Source organism: Haliotis asinina, chromosome 9 (genome assembly GCF_037392515.1).
Source record: "Haliotis asinina isolate JCU_RB_2024 chromosome 9, JCU_Hal_asi_v2, whole genome shotgun sequence".
NCBI lineage: Eukaryota > Metazoa > Mollusca > Gastropoda > Lepetellida > Haliotidae > Haliotis > Haliotis asinina.
Window position 1 is genome coordinate 43,587,054 of NC_090288.1, and position 19,528 is coordinate 43,606,581.

Consider the following 19,528-nt stretch of genomic DNA (forward strand, 5'->3'; position numbering starts at 1 on the left):
AATGTCCCGTGCTTTCAGTGCATGCACGTCATACACATTATTCAGTCACTCTGAAATGATTTGCTTGATTCACCTGAGTTCCCTTTTACCTTGAGAAGAAAACATTCACTGTGACACATCAAACTAACATTCATAAATATTTATTCAATTGCACCGTGGGGTATTATAAGTCTTTATCACAGAATATGCTGTTCCGTTACAGGACCCGTAACAATGACTGCCTCGGGTCTGGATTAACGTCTTGCACAGGGGATATATACATAATATTATATCACAGATAATTCCTCACGCTTGGAGGAACATATGCCCGTGTTTCCTGTATGTTCCTCGAGGCCGGACATTCTGGGCTCTTTGAAATGAGTACGGCGGTCTTCGTTTGCTGATGCCGTATGCTTCACATCTCCACTTTTTACTGCCATCGAATCGGCATTCTTCTTCGACATTTCAGAATTAGAAGTTAATGGTGACACATTCTGGTAACTCTCGAACATAACAGAGACATCATCTGGTACACTGCTGTTCGGGGATTCCAGTCGCTTTGGGCAACTTAAATCCAACACATCCTCAGAGGCGGGGCGTTTGCCACTTTGTGTTCGTTTGTCTCCTGACGTATCAATGGTGGTAATGTCGTTAAAGTTGTTGTCTCTAGTGGGGTCGTCGTTATCGCAGTCATTGACGTTGTCTGTTGTTTGTGTCATAAGCCATGTCTGTGGAAGAAAGTGAGTGTAAGTTTATTTCAGTACTTGCGTTAATGTTGAAATTATTTCCAACAGTAACAATCAATCTGAATACAAGAATGAAGTAAAAGTACACCCCAAACATTAGGTTTTGCTGGGATACAATAATAGTGCCCTCTGGCGTTCACAGAATAGAATTAGTGGTGACAAGGCATGTCGTACGGAGTGTCTGAATATGTTCATTATACACTCTTTTTGTCAGGTGTGGCGTTACCACCTACTACTGTTCTTGTTCTGAAATTATTATTAGCTATCGAGACCCCTATGTTGACGGATGCGTTCAAGAAGCACTCACTCACTTCACATGGAGGTAGAATCGTTGAAGAAACACAGATTAGGGTATCATGTGGGCGTACTGAACTGGGTTATTATTTTTACTTTTCGGTGTCGAACTCCGAAACTCGTCGGCTCGCGTCGTATTATGCAACACTAGTACAAGTGTCTACGAATTCTCCATGGCTACGACTTCGGCTACAGTCTTCCATTCTACATAAACTATACTCAGTGTACGTTATCACCCTATGGCAAACACTGAACAAAACATACCTTGACTTTGTCAAGAACGACAGCGTCACACTCGTTCATTCCCTCCTCAACACGACGGCGCTTCACGGGCTGAACAGGTGTGAGTAAATGCGGATTTTCCTTCAGATGGTCAACCAGGATCCTGGACAAGGAGGGCAGAAGAGAAGCATGGGAGACCAGATTCGCCTGGTATACTGGTGGAAAACTCAAAGGCTTGGCGTTCGTTTGTTGAGCTATCGTCTGCATCTTCCAATTCAGTGTCGTCTGCCGCATCGTCTGTGTCGTCTGCTGGGTTGTTGTTGGGAACACTGGAAGGAGTGGAAGTCCTGGAAGCTTGCGAACTGCTACATGTAGTTCATTTTGCGTTGCTTCTATATCTTCCTCCGGCTTTTGTGTGTCAGACGCAACGCAATGACGTCCTTTATTACGTCGCTGCGAAAACCATTTCTGGAAAAAGAAAGACAACGGAAGTTAGTCTCAAGCGTGTTCTGATCTAATTACATGTGAATCAATGTCATCCTCTGGCATCCAGGTGTTCTGATGTAATTACCATCAGCGACGCGGTGATATTACTGGACCATCGTCGAAAGCCTGCAGTGTCATGTAACATATTCATAGGCAGCTAATTAAGTTAGCTCAAACCTTACTATTATTATGTGAGATTTCATAAGTAAATATCACGACAGAAAGATTAAACACATCTTGCACTTTCCTTTATTATCGTGTCACCGTCACTTGTAAACGTCATTCAGCAATACACTACTTGCGCCTTATTAATTGCGCCTCTATTAACCTTAAACTATTCCGTGAAAAAGAATTTAATAATTTTGCGACATCCTCACCTTCAGTTTGTGATACGGAGCCCCAACGTAAGTAGAAAAATGCATCCCGGAATTAATGCGCACGTTCCTCTTTACAGGACTTCCACAACCATTTGTCCTCCGAAGTTGACGTTTTCGCATAACTGGACAGCTGTCCTCGGATACTGTATCAGTAGTCTTTTCAACTTCTTCACCGACTATTTCATGATCCATGTTAGATGAATAAACGCTTGTATCACTCACTCAATAACAGAAATGTCGTTTAGTCTTCCACGTTCACTGCTGTTATACACAATTTAAGTGTGCATCTGTGTCTATTTGAGTCTTTAGCAACGCCTTCGGTGCCAATGACACGGTCGGTATGACAGGTGAACTGATTGACACTAATCAGATGTCAGATCGACCGACCAATGAGAAGCGAGCGTGTTATTACACGAGTAAAACAATAAGCGGTACCTCGACCTTTGATGTGAAGGAGTTTCCGTCACTGCTGTGACACCGATAAATGCAATTAGCTCAACGTTGAGGGTGTTTTAACAGGTGTAACAAGTTTGATGTCACCGCGCGATTGTCAGGTTGCGCAGAGGGATTAATCCACCCGGGGGATAATGAGATGTTTATGTGGAGTAAATTACCCGTGACCGGTCAGATGAAAGTGGTAGCATTACTTCCCACCTTGGTGTCAAGGTTGTCAAGGACAGATAACAATAGGTGTCTTATCTTTGGGCTATCCTCGCGGTGTCTTATCACTCGCCTCCCTCACAACAATTTAATCTAATTACATCAAGGTGAGTTCGCCCATGTTCTGACAAGGATCACTGAATCTCGGGTAAGCCTACAGTGAAGGGAGACATTGCAAATCATTTTTCAAGTGAATTGCAAACAATGAAGCAGTCGAGTATTATCTTTATACAACATGGTTATCGTGTAGAAACCCATCACCGTGTTTGTATAGAACTGCGCGATGCCATCGTTATTCTTGAATCGAACAGAAACAGAAGAAGAAAGCTGTTATATACTTCTCTTCAAAGGTTTAGGCTCACTCCAAAAACAATCACAATATGCTATGCGTATATATATTGTTACTTCGAAGATCGATTTCTGCACTAACGCGTGGAAGCCAGTTGCAAACCTTATGCAGATGAATAACACATTATTGCTCAAAAACATGTGAAAATCTCATGCACCCGTGAACATATTAAGATGCCTTTTGGTGTAACGTTTTGTTAAGATTTCGCCAATTTTCACTGCGTTTTATCATTTCTTGAACCCATAACAACCTTTTCAACTGTACGATTTTTTAGCAAAACATCAGTTCATGTGTAAACATTATTAAACAGTATATTTTGCAAAAACATATTTAGAACAGTTGCCTGAAGCAAGAGGTAATATGTACACTTGTGAGTCTAAACATTTGATGGAAATGATATTTACATACTGAATGTTTAATATACTGTAAGAATTACTGAAAGTCAGTATATGTCTGCTCAGTTGCTAATGGTAATATGACCTAAGAAATTTCTGTATGGCAAAATGAACGATGTCTTTACAGACGAATATGTATAATATCCTATATTGTAAATTATAAGCTATCGAATGCCTTTATTGCAAAAATGCAATTAATACATGTCTGTATATCAAAATAAGAATTATTGAATGTCTATACAGAAGAATAAGAACAATTGAAAGTCTGTACAGCAGAATATGAACTTCGGTAGGTTTGGATGACGGCGAATGAGGTGTCGGATGCCAATATATGAACATGTGGGTCTCACGTCAACACGTGAACTATCTGTAATCTATATGAGACATGCTGCTGGCAATATTCCCTGGTAAGCAGGGGTTGGTCTGTCCCGCTGCTTCCCATTATCTCCTGGGAGTGGGATAACGCAATACCTGATGGTGGGTACATGGGATACAATCTGTTTCTGGGGACAGTCAAGTGTGTTTGTTCTGTAATACCACGATCAGCCATTTCACAGCTTGTGTCGGCGGCTGGCGAAATGAAGCGCTCCCTAATGAATTATTGTCTACCATCATGTTACAACTCTTTTGATGGTAATATAATAGCTAGAATTCGTCGGGCAGTTAATGAAAGACCTCGGGCTTCTGCAAATGATAATGCCCTGGAAAATAGCGTTACCCTTATAACAGTGCTTCTTCTTGAGACACCAATGGCGTATCTGAATATGCTATGTCATGCTATCATTCGCTGATTTACCGCCGCTGGAATACTTCTAAACGTTCGCTGAATCATTCGCTTACATCACCTGGTGGGGTGCTCTGTTTACGCGTGCAGCTATGTGGGGGCTGGTCTGAGGGTGCCTATCTACAACCATAGCAAAGTTTCCAAAACAGATAAAACCTCCTGTCGCTCACTTCGTATTTTGGACATTGACCATGAATGTACTGTTGACTAACAGATAAGAATTTGGAATCCCAAAATGAGTCCCTGTACTCGTGACAGAAATTGACACACTAAAGTTATAGTTGTAAAAGGTTTCCTTTAGTAAGACAGTTACTGCAGATTATAATTAATTTGTACTGTGCCTGAGTGGTTTGACCGCACGCACATGCTTCTTGTTACCCGATTTAGTTGCCTCTATATTGCGGAAAACACATGCATTATACACAAACCAGCATATTCTCCACAATGACAAAAGCAATATTACTAATCGCCTGTGATAATAATGTTATAAAAAACTCGACTCCCTAAATTCCCGTCAAACTCAAAGGGGTGGTGGGGTAGCCGCGTGGTTAAAGCGTTAGCTCGTCACGTAGAAGACCTTGATTCAATTCCCCACATGGGTACAATGTGTGAATCCCGTGTCCCCAGCCGCGATATTGCTGGAATATTTTTAAAAGCACACTCACTCACACATCTTAATTTGTTCTTATATTTGTATGATATGTAGCATTTATGGTTTCCAATGATCCAAATTATATTTTGGCACCCGTAGCTGCTATCTCGTGAGAATGTTACTTAACGCCTTTTCCAACAGTGCGTAACTGAACTACTGGTTGATATCATGAATCAAGTCCCACATCAAGCGATGATTACTAAGGATCCTTCCAGACACGGAATCTAGACACATGGGTGTATCATCGTCAGCACACACTGATTTCTCAAGCCATTCCGTTTATTTAACATCAGTGTACTGTGGGTTCGTCGCACAGTTGTCCGAATAATTTTCAAAAATAAAGATCTAGATTTCTACAGTGGTGTAATGTTTTCATATGTTGTGATTGGCACATATTTCACGTTTGAACGAAATCGGTGTATAAATGATTTATTTTAGAATGTTTTTTTGTGTAATGAGTATAGCAGTAGAATTTAAAAAAAATAATGTTTTCTTCACCGATCAAATTTGAAATATATGCCAGTCATAACATATAGACACAATACACGACTGTACAAATCTAGATTATTATTTTTGAAAATTATTGTACCGACAGAGATTCGAACCCCCTCTTCGTTGTACTCACTATATTACAATCGGTAAAACGAATGGGGATGGACACCTCTTTGAGTATAATTTCAACTATCACGTTTTGTCACCTCCGTGTGTGAGGAATGCTGATGGTGTCACAGGTCGCCGGTGAGTAGGAGTAGTCTTTAGGTCCTGCAACCAAAGGGCAAGAATCGGAATGGATGTGTTATCTAAAACAAAACGATCACATATCTTTTAATTATTGATGTCACTAGAGTGCAGGCGGGGACAGCGGGATCTTAGGGTTAGTCTCGCGATATGTAATTTGAATGGAACCATCCATTAAAACTGAAAACGACAACCAGTGAGACGGGAGATCCGCAACCTGGCCGAATCTGTGGAGACTCACTTTAGATGAGAGCCATTGACAAGGAGTGACACTCGGGTGTTCACTGTTTGATTTAATGATTCTTTCAACAATGTTTCATTTTCTTGTTAATGGATTTAGTAGCTACACCGAAATGCCCCTCCTATTGGTAATAATGAAGCTGTATATTCATCCCCTTTAAATAGGCTCCCTGAGCTAAATGACCAAACAAACAGGAAGAGTTGCTTCCTGGGTGAGGGTTATTAACGAGTGAGAGGGCGAGTGAGTATGGTTTTACGCCGCCTTTAACAGTATTCCAACTATACCTCGATGTGGGGAGATCATTAATGGGATTGACACATTGTACCCATGTGGGACATCAAAACCGGTCTTCGTCGTGACGAACGCTTTAACCACAAGGCTGGCTACCCCTCCACCAGGGTTATTAATGACAATTGCTGGCATGTTATAGGTGGGTAGGTGACATTCGATTTGCGTATGTGCAAATCGCTTACATACTATACCCTACCGCTCGATAATCGACGTTACATGTGGTTTTAATTGACATTTCAATCTATTTGGTTTATTTGACGGTGGCGGTTTACATATAAGTGCCTTATGCACCTTTATTAAAAGACTGCGTTCATGGGAAGCTTATTTTGTTGTTACATGAACTATTTTAAGGGTGATGAATTAATCATGAAGATGGACTCGTGAAACAGTGTGAAAACTGGTGCTTAAGGGACAGCAATATTTCGAGAATACCTTCCTAATACGTTAAATCTGGTGACACTGATTGGGCAAAGGACGAGCACTCGATGTAGATACTGTTTGGCTTAAACATATGCTTCGGATTGGTAAACAAGCCTACATTCATAACAGTGCACAACAAGAAGACTAAACTAAGCATGCTACATAACACACAAATATAATAACAAATTAAGACCTGTGAGTGGGTATGGTTTTACGCCGCTTTTAGCAATATTCCGTCAAAATCACGGCTGGGGACACCAGAAACGGGCTTCACACATTGTACCCATGTGGGAAATTGAACCCAGGTCTTCGACGTGACGTGCTAACGCTTTAACCACAAGGCCACCCCACTACCCCTTTGAGTTTGTTTTGTCAGCGTGAGGCAGTTTTGCGGAGTGGATGGAATTCATTATACGTTAGGTGATTGTTATTATTTGTTATTTAGATATTGTGGTTGTAACGGTACAGCTAAATTTGCATTAAAATGGCGGCTGTTGGTTCCAGTGATTAGTGCGCTCGGCAAATTGTGTTTCGATCGCAGTATTTATTGCTCGCGCCCACCTTTATGCTATGTCAGTTTGTAGCCCACTTCTCATTGTACCATTACATTATTGCTAGTGTTAAGCAAGTTTTGGGTACACTATGAGTTTAGCGTTTTTCAGTCCGTTACTATGAAAGTAGAGGAAAATAACTACTTTATAATTAAATATCTCCTTTGCATGAAAGAGTTAGTAGTATCGTATCATGAAGTTAGATAAGTTAGTTCAGACATTTCTGTACACATATGATGAAAGATGCTATCCTTATTGCGTACATGCATGAGAAGGCAATTAGAGTATTTTAGAAACACAGATTTACTTACGAAGGGAATCTGGACTGGCGAGGTTGTTTTCTCTGACGTCCGCTTCGGTCATACCGAGAGGACCAACCTAGTACGGGGTCAGTAGGTCATAAGCATGTAAACAACACACAAATCGGCAAGGCGCACACTTCAGTCAAATTGGATACTTAGTGGAATATACATTGGACACTTGGGGAAATTTACTCTCTGGAAATGGAACAGTCGTCTTAAAACTGAGTGAGTACCTTCTCTAGTGCGACTGCCAAGTGTCAATCTGAGCATATTGAAGTTTTATATTACTGACCTTCAGCCTTTGAAAATTTAGAGTTGGCCTGCATAATAATTAGTATACTGCCTAGTGTCAGTCAGAGCGTATTGTAGTTTTCAGTCACTGACCTTTACATTTGAAAACGTAGAATGTGCCTGCATAATAGTTAGGCAATCCTTATATAGTAATAGTCTGATAGTTGCCTCGTTAAACCGCATTTATTCATGACAGGTCGAATGATGTGGAAGTTTCCAGTCTGCCAGTGAGTTGTCAATACTTCCGGCAGAGTGTTGTTTTCACCCGTGATAGTGAGTAGCTACCTTGTTGTTGTAGGTAGGACAGGGTGAAGTATCTCTTATTGTTGCCTTTAGGCAGGTTCATGTTTGTGATTCTGTGAGATAACTACCTGTTAACCATAATAAATTGTAGAATGCAGCTGCATATTTGAAGTTCAGCAACCTTGTTGCGTACACGTGTTGTTTTCACGTTTAGGCTATCTACAGGTGTATAGATCATTGAATGACTATTAGTGCATTCCATCGTAACAGTGGTGAACCTACTTTATGGAGATTTTTGTCAATGTGGAAATGGTGGAACTATTTAATGAAGATTTTTGTCAATGTGGAGAATATACTGGTTTGCGTTTAACTCGTGTGTTGTCCACAATTTATAAGAAGCGCAATCGGCTGACATACAACATATACATGCGGTGCCACCCAGGCACAGTACAAAATAACCTATAATCTGCAGAAAGTTTCATACTAAAAGGAACTTTATACCACATTAACTCATATGCGTCAGTGTGTCAGTTTATGCCACGAGTACAGGGACTCCTATCGGGATTCCAATTCTTATCTGTTTGTAAACAGTAGAGTGGTGACCACTGGCCAAAATACGAAGTGAGTGATAGTGGGGCACCCTCAGACCAGTCCCTACATTGCTACGTGCGCAAACTGAGACATGTGACAGCTGCGCCATGTAAGCGAATGAGTCAGCGAACTTTCAGAAGGGAATCAACGAATGAAAGCATGACATAGCATATTCACCGGTGCCATAGAATATTGCTGAGTGTGTCGTAAAACTAAACCCACTCACTCGTGTTCAGATACGCCATTGATGTCTCAAGACGATGCATCAAGAGTTATGGAACATGGGGTAATTATGTTGTTAAAATATACAGGAGGAAGTGTTATTGTTATAGGTTACAGGTCTCTGGGCTACTTCTTGCTCCTTTTTTGGGTGAAGAAGGGTCAAGGTCGGTCCAGTAAGAAGGGTCAAGGTCGGTCATGTAAGACGGGGCAAGGTCGGTCATGTAAGAAGGGGCAAAGTCGGTCATGTAAGAAGGGGCAAGGTTGGTCATGTAAGAAGGGGCAAGAAATAGCACTTGAAGATGGGGCAAGAAGTAGCCTAGAAATGAAATGTTATACAATAAAGAAGGCGTTGTCATTCCTGTACTCGTTGGTTCACCAATCACTGTCAATCATAACATGATACTTCAGAATAATATTCATGGGTTTCAGAGATCGCATTAATGATCAGTCTACTTCAAAGGATGGAATGCAAAAAGGGAAATGGAATTCCGTTAGTCATAGTTGATGTTATGGCATGTGCACAAGTACATGTAGGGTTTGTTCAGAATAAGCATGGTCGTGAAAACCTTGTGTTAACCGTGTGATAGTTTAGTGTGTTTGCTCACTCTTGCTGTCTAGTCAAACCTGTTGACCACGCGTGCATGCTGACCGCTCAGTTTACACAACAGTTAAAATATAAGCCAAGCGCTTTAATCAGGCTATACGGTATAAAGGGAGACCAGAGCGTTCATCGTCACTCCCACCTGCCAGCACTTCCTGGACACACAGCAGTGCAACAAGCCTGTGTCTCTCAGGGCATCTTACAGGTATTTTTGATTTATGACAATATAATACTAAGGACTAACATTGGGTAATGTCCAGCCTATTACACCGATACTTCCTCCTCTTTAACCCTCAACAAGGAACTTACAGGATCGACCTTCCTCAACCAGATGTTTTGTTTTATATTTTCTAGAAGTTGGTGAGTCAGTAATGAAACATACAACTTTACCGATAATACAATTTCACTTTTTACCTATCCAAACTTGTCAAAACCTGCAGATGGCAACCATACGCATGTGTATGTATGTAGCAGAATAACAGACAACCAGACTGGTAGTAGAATTTTGTCCGAATTTCGAATCCAATTGTACAAAGAGGCGGTGGGTTCATTGAATGTCTTTGCAATTTCTAAAAGTGCAGCGACTTTGTCAAATGACTCTCCAACAAGTTTGCGTGTACGTTTGCATTAATCTCTTTATCATTTGTCACGTGACCGTAATGGCGGCCTGCTTCAAGTCATCAGGTAAATTGGATAAACTCACTGCCATTGCTAATTAGTCACTGATACTCGCAAACTACAATGAACAACTTATCAGGACTTGCCTCCAGTTGTCAGTCTATTGTCAACTGCGTGGGCACCGACACGTGCTTCTCATGTCGGATTATGTGGTGATCGCTAATTTGTATAGTTATCAGGTCTCTTTTGTTTACTCCCAGGGACCGTGAGAAGACGTTTAGTTACCCGTTATTGTTTACTTATCCGAGTTTACTTGACTCCAATAGTGATAATTAATGAAGAATTTGTGCATGTATGTATATACTGTAACGTCGTAATTATAGCCACGTAATGAAGATGACGTTACCGTTCCCCGTAAACAGTTTCACTTTCAAAATTGTAAATCGGAGTAAAGTGAAAAGTATATTAATGTCACTGTAGTTACCTGTATTGTACAGTGTCCCGAAACTGGCCGGTTATCCTTAGAGTAGAGATACAAAGGTCTTCGCTGACTAGTAGAGAGAAGACAAACTCCGAGTAAAAGCAAGGAAACTATAATATATAGAGATTATCACTGGTTAAAGTGAGGTCTACGTAGATGACATGGCCATCAGCAACTACACAAGCACCTTCTACTCCGTGAGGGAAACCATCACCTGGGTGTACCACACCAATGCACAGGACCTCATAAAGTGGAACAAAAGTGCACAGACATTCTCATGAGGAAGTGTCATATCTGAAAGACCATAAAGTGACAAATTTCATTGTTGTTTAATTCATTTTTAAGAGTATGTATTGGGATATTGGTAAAGTTAGTAACAGTATTGTTAGTGGTCGGTAACTTCAACAATTCTAGTGGTTGGTAGCCATGAGTATGAAACTCCTAAACAACAGGGAGCCCACCGGGCTGATAACTGAAAAATGTTGCTGGACCTGTGAACATATAACCAGCCCTGTATTAAAAACAGGAAACTGAGGTAAGGTGTTAACATACTCTTACCAAAGAATAACTTATAGTGAGGTAAATTTATTCAAAAACAAATTTGACTAATCACGTGTAGTGATAGATAAACGGGTAGGCTGATCTGTGGAAGTTATGGTTTAATTGATCTTGAAGTATACATAGCGACGTCGTCCAGCTACTACAATTGTAAACTATTTTCAAAATATCACACATAGTCAGAGACATGGTAAAATATATACCCGTGGAAAATGGACCAACGGGGCTGGCTAAACATACATAAAGTTGTTAGCCCGCCATGTAACTAGCAAGCAGCGGGCCGCCGGGCAGGACGCCGTTTCATACACTGTCGGCAGAAATGTATGTACATTTGTACTTGACTTAACAAAGAAAATAAGCAACAAGTATTTTCAGTTGTCTTTCAAATGTCTTTACCGATCTCGACAGCGATTTTGCCGGCATGTTACTGAAAGAATACATAACCTTACTTACTGTTTCATTTATCTGACAACGTTGACAACATCACCCGAACACAGCCACCCTCAGAAACAACATGCAAAATGTGTGGCATGAATGCGCTCCACATTTCATACATGCAGACTGACAGGTTAAAATCTACTGTCATCTTTCCTTGGTATAACAAGCGGGTCTTAACTTCTTTTTTTTAATGGATGATAGTACCCGTCCATGGATGGTAATGTCAGAGAAAGAATTGTTAATGGTCGTTGTTTGGATCACCATCACATACATGGCCTGGCCTGCAAGATGACCTAGAATTTTATTCCCAGTTTCCATGCTTGGGACGAGTGTAGGATATTTCCCCACCAGGACAATTCGCCACATGACATTTCCCCATCAGGACAATTCACCACATGACATTTCCCCACACCTTTAGAAGCATTCGTGCTAATGATGGTCATCAGTGATTGAAATAATTTTCCAGCTCAACCTGACAGCCAGGCTGGTGGCCCTAAAATGTTGCCTGTCCATCTTGAAAGTTGCCTGCCCACCTTTTTAATTACTTTTTTTTGCAATAACTTACAAAAAAGGCGCCATTTTGTAACAAGTACAAACGAGTAAGTCACCCCCTCTTTGATTGGTTCTTATTGAACCATGTGACTACAATCCAATCATAGCGTAGCTTACTAAGCCAACCAGTTTTAGTGTCCTGTTGCTATCGTCACTGGCTGAAGAGTTGTATAATTATGGAATATACTCGTAGCTTTCATTGACCTGTCTTAAATCAAAATATAGCGTGACAATTAAAATGGAATGATCGTCCTGATAGCGAACTGAAAGTAGGTCAACCTTAAAAATTTCAGCCAGATCATCGGGCTGGTGGAGAGAATTTCCAGACAGTCCCACTCAAAATTTACCGGCCACGGGCACTCGGGCAGGCCGTTATTTCGATCACTAATGGTCATACATCTTACTCAACACTGCTTCACTGTCCAAAACGTGAACCTAAACGTTAACAGTTTGCTTCATCAATGTAGCGCATTTTGCATGACGGATGTGTGATTTTAGTGATTTGAAAGTCTATTATTGCTCAACACCACTTCATTTTATTAATCGTGTGTACATATATTTCACCTTTCTATTTGATCATTCCATGATTAGCAATTTAAATAAATGAAAATGTAATGACGCTGAAATGTTATGTTACGTTACTTTTTGTGAGGAGTATATTTCACATACTGTAGATATGAGTGAGTTTACATCGCACTGGCTGCATTTTTCCAAGTTCACGCCCCCAAACAAGTCCATTATAGAAAACAGCCACCGCAGAACAGTTGTTATACACACATTTCTACATTCCGACATAACTTGCAATTTAAAACACACGGGTATACATGTCAAACCGTTCCTAAGTTGAAGAGCTGACTAATCATGACATTTTCAGTCTTGCATTGCGACATCTCTCACATAGGTTTCTTGAAGTATGTCATCTGAAGACCTTATGCGCCCACGATCAGAAAGATTCGTGCATATATTCAGTAGTCCCCGAATTATCATGCTGTAAGTTGAGTTGAGTTTTACGCCGCACTTAGCAATATTCCAGCTAATTAACATGTGTGGGTATTGCTGAAATTATGTTTGAACAGATGCATATCTTAGACTGCATGTTCATACAGAGCGAAATTTGACGACATATATACAACAGAACCTCTTTAGTTTATACAGAAAACTTTGATTAACAAATCTGATGAACATTTGTGCAAAGAGACAATACTACTTATCAACGATTCGTTCATCTGGAATGTCACATACCGTTTCACTCGAAACAGTTTAAGGGGGTTGTCTGTCCACATACACCGAGTGAGTGAGGAAGTTTTACACCGCCATAAGCAACATTCCAGAAACATCACGGCAGAGAACAACCGGAATGGTTTTCACATAATTTAACCTTGTGGGAGGCGTACTCGACAGATTGATGGGAATCGAACCTATTTCTCAATCCTGACGAGCAAATGCTTTAACCACTATAGGAGTCTATATGTAATATTTAAGGATGACATGGGCTCAGTATTACATGTATATGTATGACATTTCATAACGAATTCAACGAATTGTAATTTGTTTGACGGATGTGATTGTACCAGTGTTTGAAAGACTAAAACTTTTAACATTTAACAGACCCGTGAAGATTCCGGGATAGAATAGGTTTTAAGCAACCCGTGCTTGTCATAAAAGGCGACCATGCTTGTCGCAAGAGGCGACTGACGGGATCAGGCCACTCGCTGACTTGGTTGACACATGTTATCGGTTATCAATTGCGCAGATCGATGCTCATGTTGTTGATCATTGGATTGTTTGGTCCAGACTCGATTATTTACAGACTGCCGCCATATAGCTGGAATATTGCTGAATGCGGCGTAAAACTCAGCTCACTCACTCACTCTTTTGTGGTCTGTCAATTATTAAGGTGTTTTAGCGAAACGGTCGAATTGAGCATCGTCGCTATATTTCAGGACAACTGTTCCAATTTCAGTACAACATGCCAACCTCAACAACGACAACAATAAGAAACACAAACTCGGGACGACGGAGACATAGCTTCACGAAGGCGCAGTTGAACAAACTGGAGGCAGCGTTCAAGGAAAATGACGGCTACATCGGGAAATTCGCCAAAGACGACCTTGCTCAGGAGTTAGATATGAACGAAGTCCATGTCAGGGTAAGATAGATATTAATTACACCCGTATTGAGTGAATTTTACGCCTCTTCCAGCAATACTCCACTATCACGACGGCGGACACCAGAAATGGGTTCCCCACGCTGTACCCATGTTTCTGCATGGCGACGGAGTGCCTTAACCACAACAGTACCGCACACCCGTATTGATTGTATGCCACTGAAACAACTAGTGTTTGCAAAACGTGAGTGACGAGTGCTAAACGTCGTTTGTACGGAGTTTCGGTAGGGATGTAATAAGGATGTGCCTCTGTTTGATCAATGACAAAATAGCAGAATAGCATGATCCCGGCGTGACGAAGAGAGGCAACTCTGAAAAGGGATGTGCTTCACCTTCCGGAGTTAGGATGTGAAAATTATACAGTTCTCTGTTGGTCGGAGCACTACAAGTGATCAACCTTTTATAATTTGTAACTGAACTCGTCATGTTTGTTTTTTTGTGAAAGATCCTCCATCCTTTTTGAAAGTGGTCTGTAAATAATCAAATATGGCCCTTGTAATGTGGTGAATCACATCATGATCATCGCTCTACACAGTTTGGATACGACGACAAGCATCAACCATGTAGGCAAGCCAGACTAGCTGATGCCGCTTTCTTACCTAAATCAAAGAATCTGACAGATGTTCAGCTTGCTTACGATACATGGGAAATTTTAGTCATTTGTTGCACTTTACAGATATGGTTTCAGAACAGAAGGGCGAGAGCTAAACGGCAAATAAAACCAACCTCATCTTTGTTTGCTCATCCGATACAGTCATCAGAAATAAGAACTGCAGTTGCACAATCACCTGCCATGGAAACAACGATAGAGAAAGAAAGTAGAAATTACAGAAAGCTGTTCGACCTGAGCAACCTACAACCATCGCAGAGCATCATAAACACTGGAAGATGCTTTGAACTCAGTAAAAAGGTAGAGCGTCAACAAAATGGACTGAATTCAAATCCCTGCTACACACGGTCTCATACAACTGACATTAGAAAACCGGAAGTTGACAGTCTGTCTTCTGTGGCCGTTAGTCTCGACGAGACATCGGAAAATACTTGCAAATTTAGTGCGTCAGACGTCAGTGGAGTGCAAGGTAAACCCAAACTGGACACAGTTTCTCACCAGATATCAGTCGAAGCACCTGGAATTGTCGACAAACACGCTTCAAGTCCGCTGATGGTTTATAATGTACAGAAATTCAGCCCAACGGCTGTGCCGAGGGTACTTCCGGTGAAAGAAAACCCACGAGAGCATTGTGATGACTCGCATGTCAAGAAAACAGGGACAACACATTTCCTACACGTAAGACCTTCTAGAAAAGTCAGGAAAATTCTTCCCAAACCAGTCCTGTCACCACCCCGTTCAGAAAGACAAGGTGGAGGTCAGCCACAAGATGACGATGGATGTTCAAATGTACCTTCGCCCAATGAGCAGCTATTTCACAGCGGAAACAGTAGTATGTGTCTACCCCACGTGCCAATGTCAACGCAGCTTCCACCCATGTCTGTTGTTCCAGATGAAGATACCCGAGTTCAAGAGGGTTTTACCGGTGAAATCACGGTAAGTATTAAAGCATTAAACTTAACATGTACATTGTACGCCTATGTTTTAGTGAGGAATATACTTTCTTTGTAAAGTGTACTTTGGAACACCAGTGGAACTTCATCCTAGAAATCTTAATTTACTATAAAAGTGTAATCCCAAACATAACAGTTACAACTGGCATTTTTTAGACAGATCATGCACAAGAGTTTTGATATTGCATCTTAATGGGTTTAAATGATATCATTAACATTCGTTACAAAAGTGACGTTGATAGTCTGGGTTACATGTATGACTAACTCTAGTTTTATTGTGATATAATGAAACTATAAATTGTAACTGCTGTTTCAGTTTGAACCCAAGGAGCACGAGCATTTAAACAACTCCTCCCGACAAGAGCCGAGCCGTTCTGTGGACACTACCGGCATTCAACACCATGTCCTGGATAAAGACGCTTTCTTCAGCGCCATGTGTGAGTTAGACACGAACTGGACTCCACTGCCTGATGATGTGGCTGTGATGTTCAACAGCTACAGGGATAATTCAGACTGTTCAGGGGGTGTCGATATCACAGAGGCTACGGAGCCTGCAGTTATGGAGAAAAACGTTTATTTGCCTATACGTCTGTGTTGATGATTGGTGTGTGAATGGTTGAGAAATTTCATACATCTCGTTTAGAGACACTTTATAACACCCCTCAGGAAATGGTCTGAGCGTCCCTTCTTCACGCCAGAGACCCGGGTTCGATTCTCCATATGGGTACAATGGGTACAATATGGTGTCAACCGCGTGTAATGTTGCAAATGCGGCTCAAAACCATATTCACTCACTACTGTCAATCCAGATATGATGGTTTCATTTGTCGTGTAAGTATTTGAGAGGTTTTGAGACATTTAGGCCGCCACACAACCATGATGCATTATACTATACAGTGTGTTTTAATGCTTGTGTAGATCCAAAATGAAACGGTTTTATTAACATGATTTGGGTTGTGTTAATCTTCTAGAGACGATCTTTCTGAATCATCTGCTTGACAACTTTACAGAAGACAGTGGTTTCTCAGGGGATTTTAATCGATGTATTTAACCTACTGTTGTAATTTGTAGACGAATAAAAACATGAAAATGACAATGTGTTGCATAATTATTCTGTGTACCTGCTATCATAGGTCCGTTATATAATGAAATACAGGTTCAATGTATTGCCAGTCTTGGTCGGAAGCATTACTTCTGTCGGAAGCATTACATTACAAAATGTTCATAATATATTCGTAGAACAGAGCAGAGTTGATTTAAACAAGCATTGTCAGTCAATTTTTCTTGATATCTTGCTCTTTGGTTGTTCAAACACAGATATTTTCAAGACTGACTTTGACATTGACATGAATGTCATAGTGTATCAAATGTGTAAAAAACATTGCATACTGACACACATTCATGGGAAGTCTTGTAAGTCTATGAAGAAAATAAAGTGACCCGTTCTTGAGATATCTTGCTGTCAATTCAGGTAAACATGCTAAAATCTTCAAAGTGTCTGTGTGACCTTGAAAAATAAGTGAAGGTCACCAAAATCGACTGGACCTTACACCTTTCCTAGATAAAGCTTGGTGTCAAATTTGAAGAATGTCCATTGAATGGATCTTGAGACAGCTCGCTGGTTAACATACTGTCTTCAAAGTGTCGCTGTGACCTTGAAGGTAACCAAAATCGACTGGGAACTGCGCCTTCCCTGGGTAAAGCTTTGCTTTGAAGGTCAAGAACACCGAACCTGACTGGGACCTGTGATGAAGCTAGGTACCAAATATGAAAAGGATCTAGTCAGCGGTTCTTAAGATATTCCAATTCGTCCGTCCGAAGTCTAACACTATATTCCGGGTGCGAGCTGCCGTAGTGAGGGTCATTAAACGGCTTACGTCACGGGGACATTCATATTTAATATACGTGGAATGTTTCAGGCACCACGATGATTATCAAACTAAGTACAACTGTTTTAAACCGAAATAACTGCTCTAGGTCAGTTAATTAGTTATGCTTATAAAACACTTCAAAGAACAACGGCCATAACTCACCTTAGTGGTTTAGACAGGTATACAAAGTGAAAACAGAATCTGCCAGTTATGTAATATGAGAATGTTGAGGATGAACTACATTTCCTTCTAATCTGTCATGTTTATACGACTCTACCAACGAAATATCTGAAGCCATACTATTATGAGCATCCAAGTGTGAGAAAATTAGTTTCAGACAGCCCCACATTATTATCACAGAGTCTGGCAATGTACATTTATTTCGCTATGAGGTGATGAAAAAGGATAACGGCGGTGCACACCAGAAATGACCAACTTGTGGAGAAGCCGAATAGCGAGTTTACGGAAAGGTGCGAGTGGTGACGAATGCGAAAATTGGTTTCACATATTACTGCCATGTGGGAATCAAAACCGGGTCCTCAGTAATTGCTTTAAACATACTGTCCAGGTAGTCAGGCTTGCTTACTGGTTTGACGCTTGTCCTTCCTATTGCGCTGGTATATGCTCGTGATGTCAGTCACTGAATTGTCTGGTCCAGACTTGACATTTTCCCTAGTTGACCGTCGTCATATATATGCAGCATTGCCGAGTGCGACGTGTAAGCTCAAGAAATCCACCAAACAAATCAGAAAAGTTGCTTCCCCGGTGACGTTATTAATAAGTGAGAGGCTGAGTGAGGGTGGATTTACGCCGCTTTTAGCAACATTACAGCAATATCAGGGGAGGGAACACCAAGAATGGGCTTGACACATTGTATGCATGTGGGCAGTCGAACCGCTTTAACCACAAGGCTACCCCTCCACCAGGGTTATTAATGAGTGAGAGGGTCAGTGCATGAGTATTGTCTTAGCAAGATTCCAACAATACCAGCTTGACACACTGCCCATTTAGGGAGGCGAACCTTGGTCTTCTGTGTGACGACCGCTTTAACCACATGACTACCCCTCATGTTATTAATGACCTGTCGACGTGCTACGGGTGGGTGCGTATGTGCAAATCGCTTACATACTATATTATACCGCTTGATAATCGACGCTACCTATGATCGTAACTGACGTTTCAATCTATTGCAAAATAGAAGCCAAAACTGGAGAGCAAGCCCTTAAGGCTAATGTTAGCGCAGTATACAAGCTCTGCATAGCCTTTATACATCATATAAATAATTACGTGACAAACGCAACACCGCTTGATAATCGACGTTATCTGTAGTTGTAACTGACAATTCAATCTACTTGGTTTTTATGGTGATGACGGTTTACAACACAAGTGCCTAATACACCGTCATGTTTTTCCACAGTATGTCGTGGTTTAATCTCTTGAGAACGCATTAGTTACTCCACAATGCTAGGAATTCAACATTCCTTATCTAATTATAGCTTGACATTTGATTTCAAACTGCGTATTTCATCATTTAAACTCCTAATATTTATATTTTTATATTGTGCTTACTGTATATGATAATAAGCAGCATGCTATCTCAGTATACATAGTTATAAGGTACGTGTACACTAATTCTGTAAAATATAGCCTCTCATAACCCATTGGGGTGACATTTATACTTTTACCTTTTTAATATACAATATGCTGTATTTAATTCTAGCTGTACAAATTGTGAGTGGGTGAGGCTAGGTTTACGCGGTCTGTAAATAATCCAGTCTGGACCACACAATCCACTGATCAACAGCATGAGCATCGATCTGTGCAATTGGGAACCGATGACAGGCT

At 40.9% G+C, this 19,528-nt stretch overlaps 1 protein-coding gene and 1 pseudogene across 1 annotated transcript; one reads left to right on the plus strand and one right to left on the minus strand.

The window, feature by feature from the left end:
• Positions 1 to 271: 271 nt before the first annotated feature.
• On the minus strand, positions 272 to 2,296 carry LOC137295812 (uncharacterized; annotated as a pseudogene).
• Positions 2,297 to 14,051: 11,755 nt separating this feature from the next.
• Positions 14,052 to 16,894, plus strand: LOC137297261 (uncharacterized). Its single transcript, XM_067829275.1, has 3 exons — positions 14,052 to 14,231; positions 14,926 to 15,795; positions 16,129 to 16,894. The coding sequence occupies exons 1-3, from the start codon at positions 14,052 to 14,054 to the stop codon at positions 16,408 to 16,410; spliced, it is 1,332 nt and encodes a 443-aa protein (XP_067685376.1). The 3' UTR covers positions 16,411 to 16,894.
• The last annotated feature ends 2,634 nt before the right edge of the window (positions 16,895 to 19,528 follow it).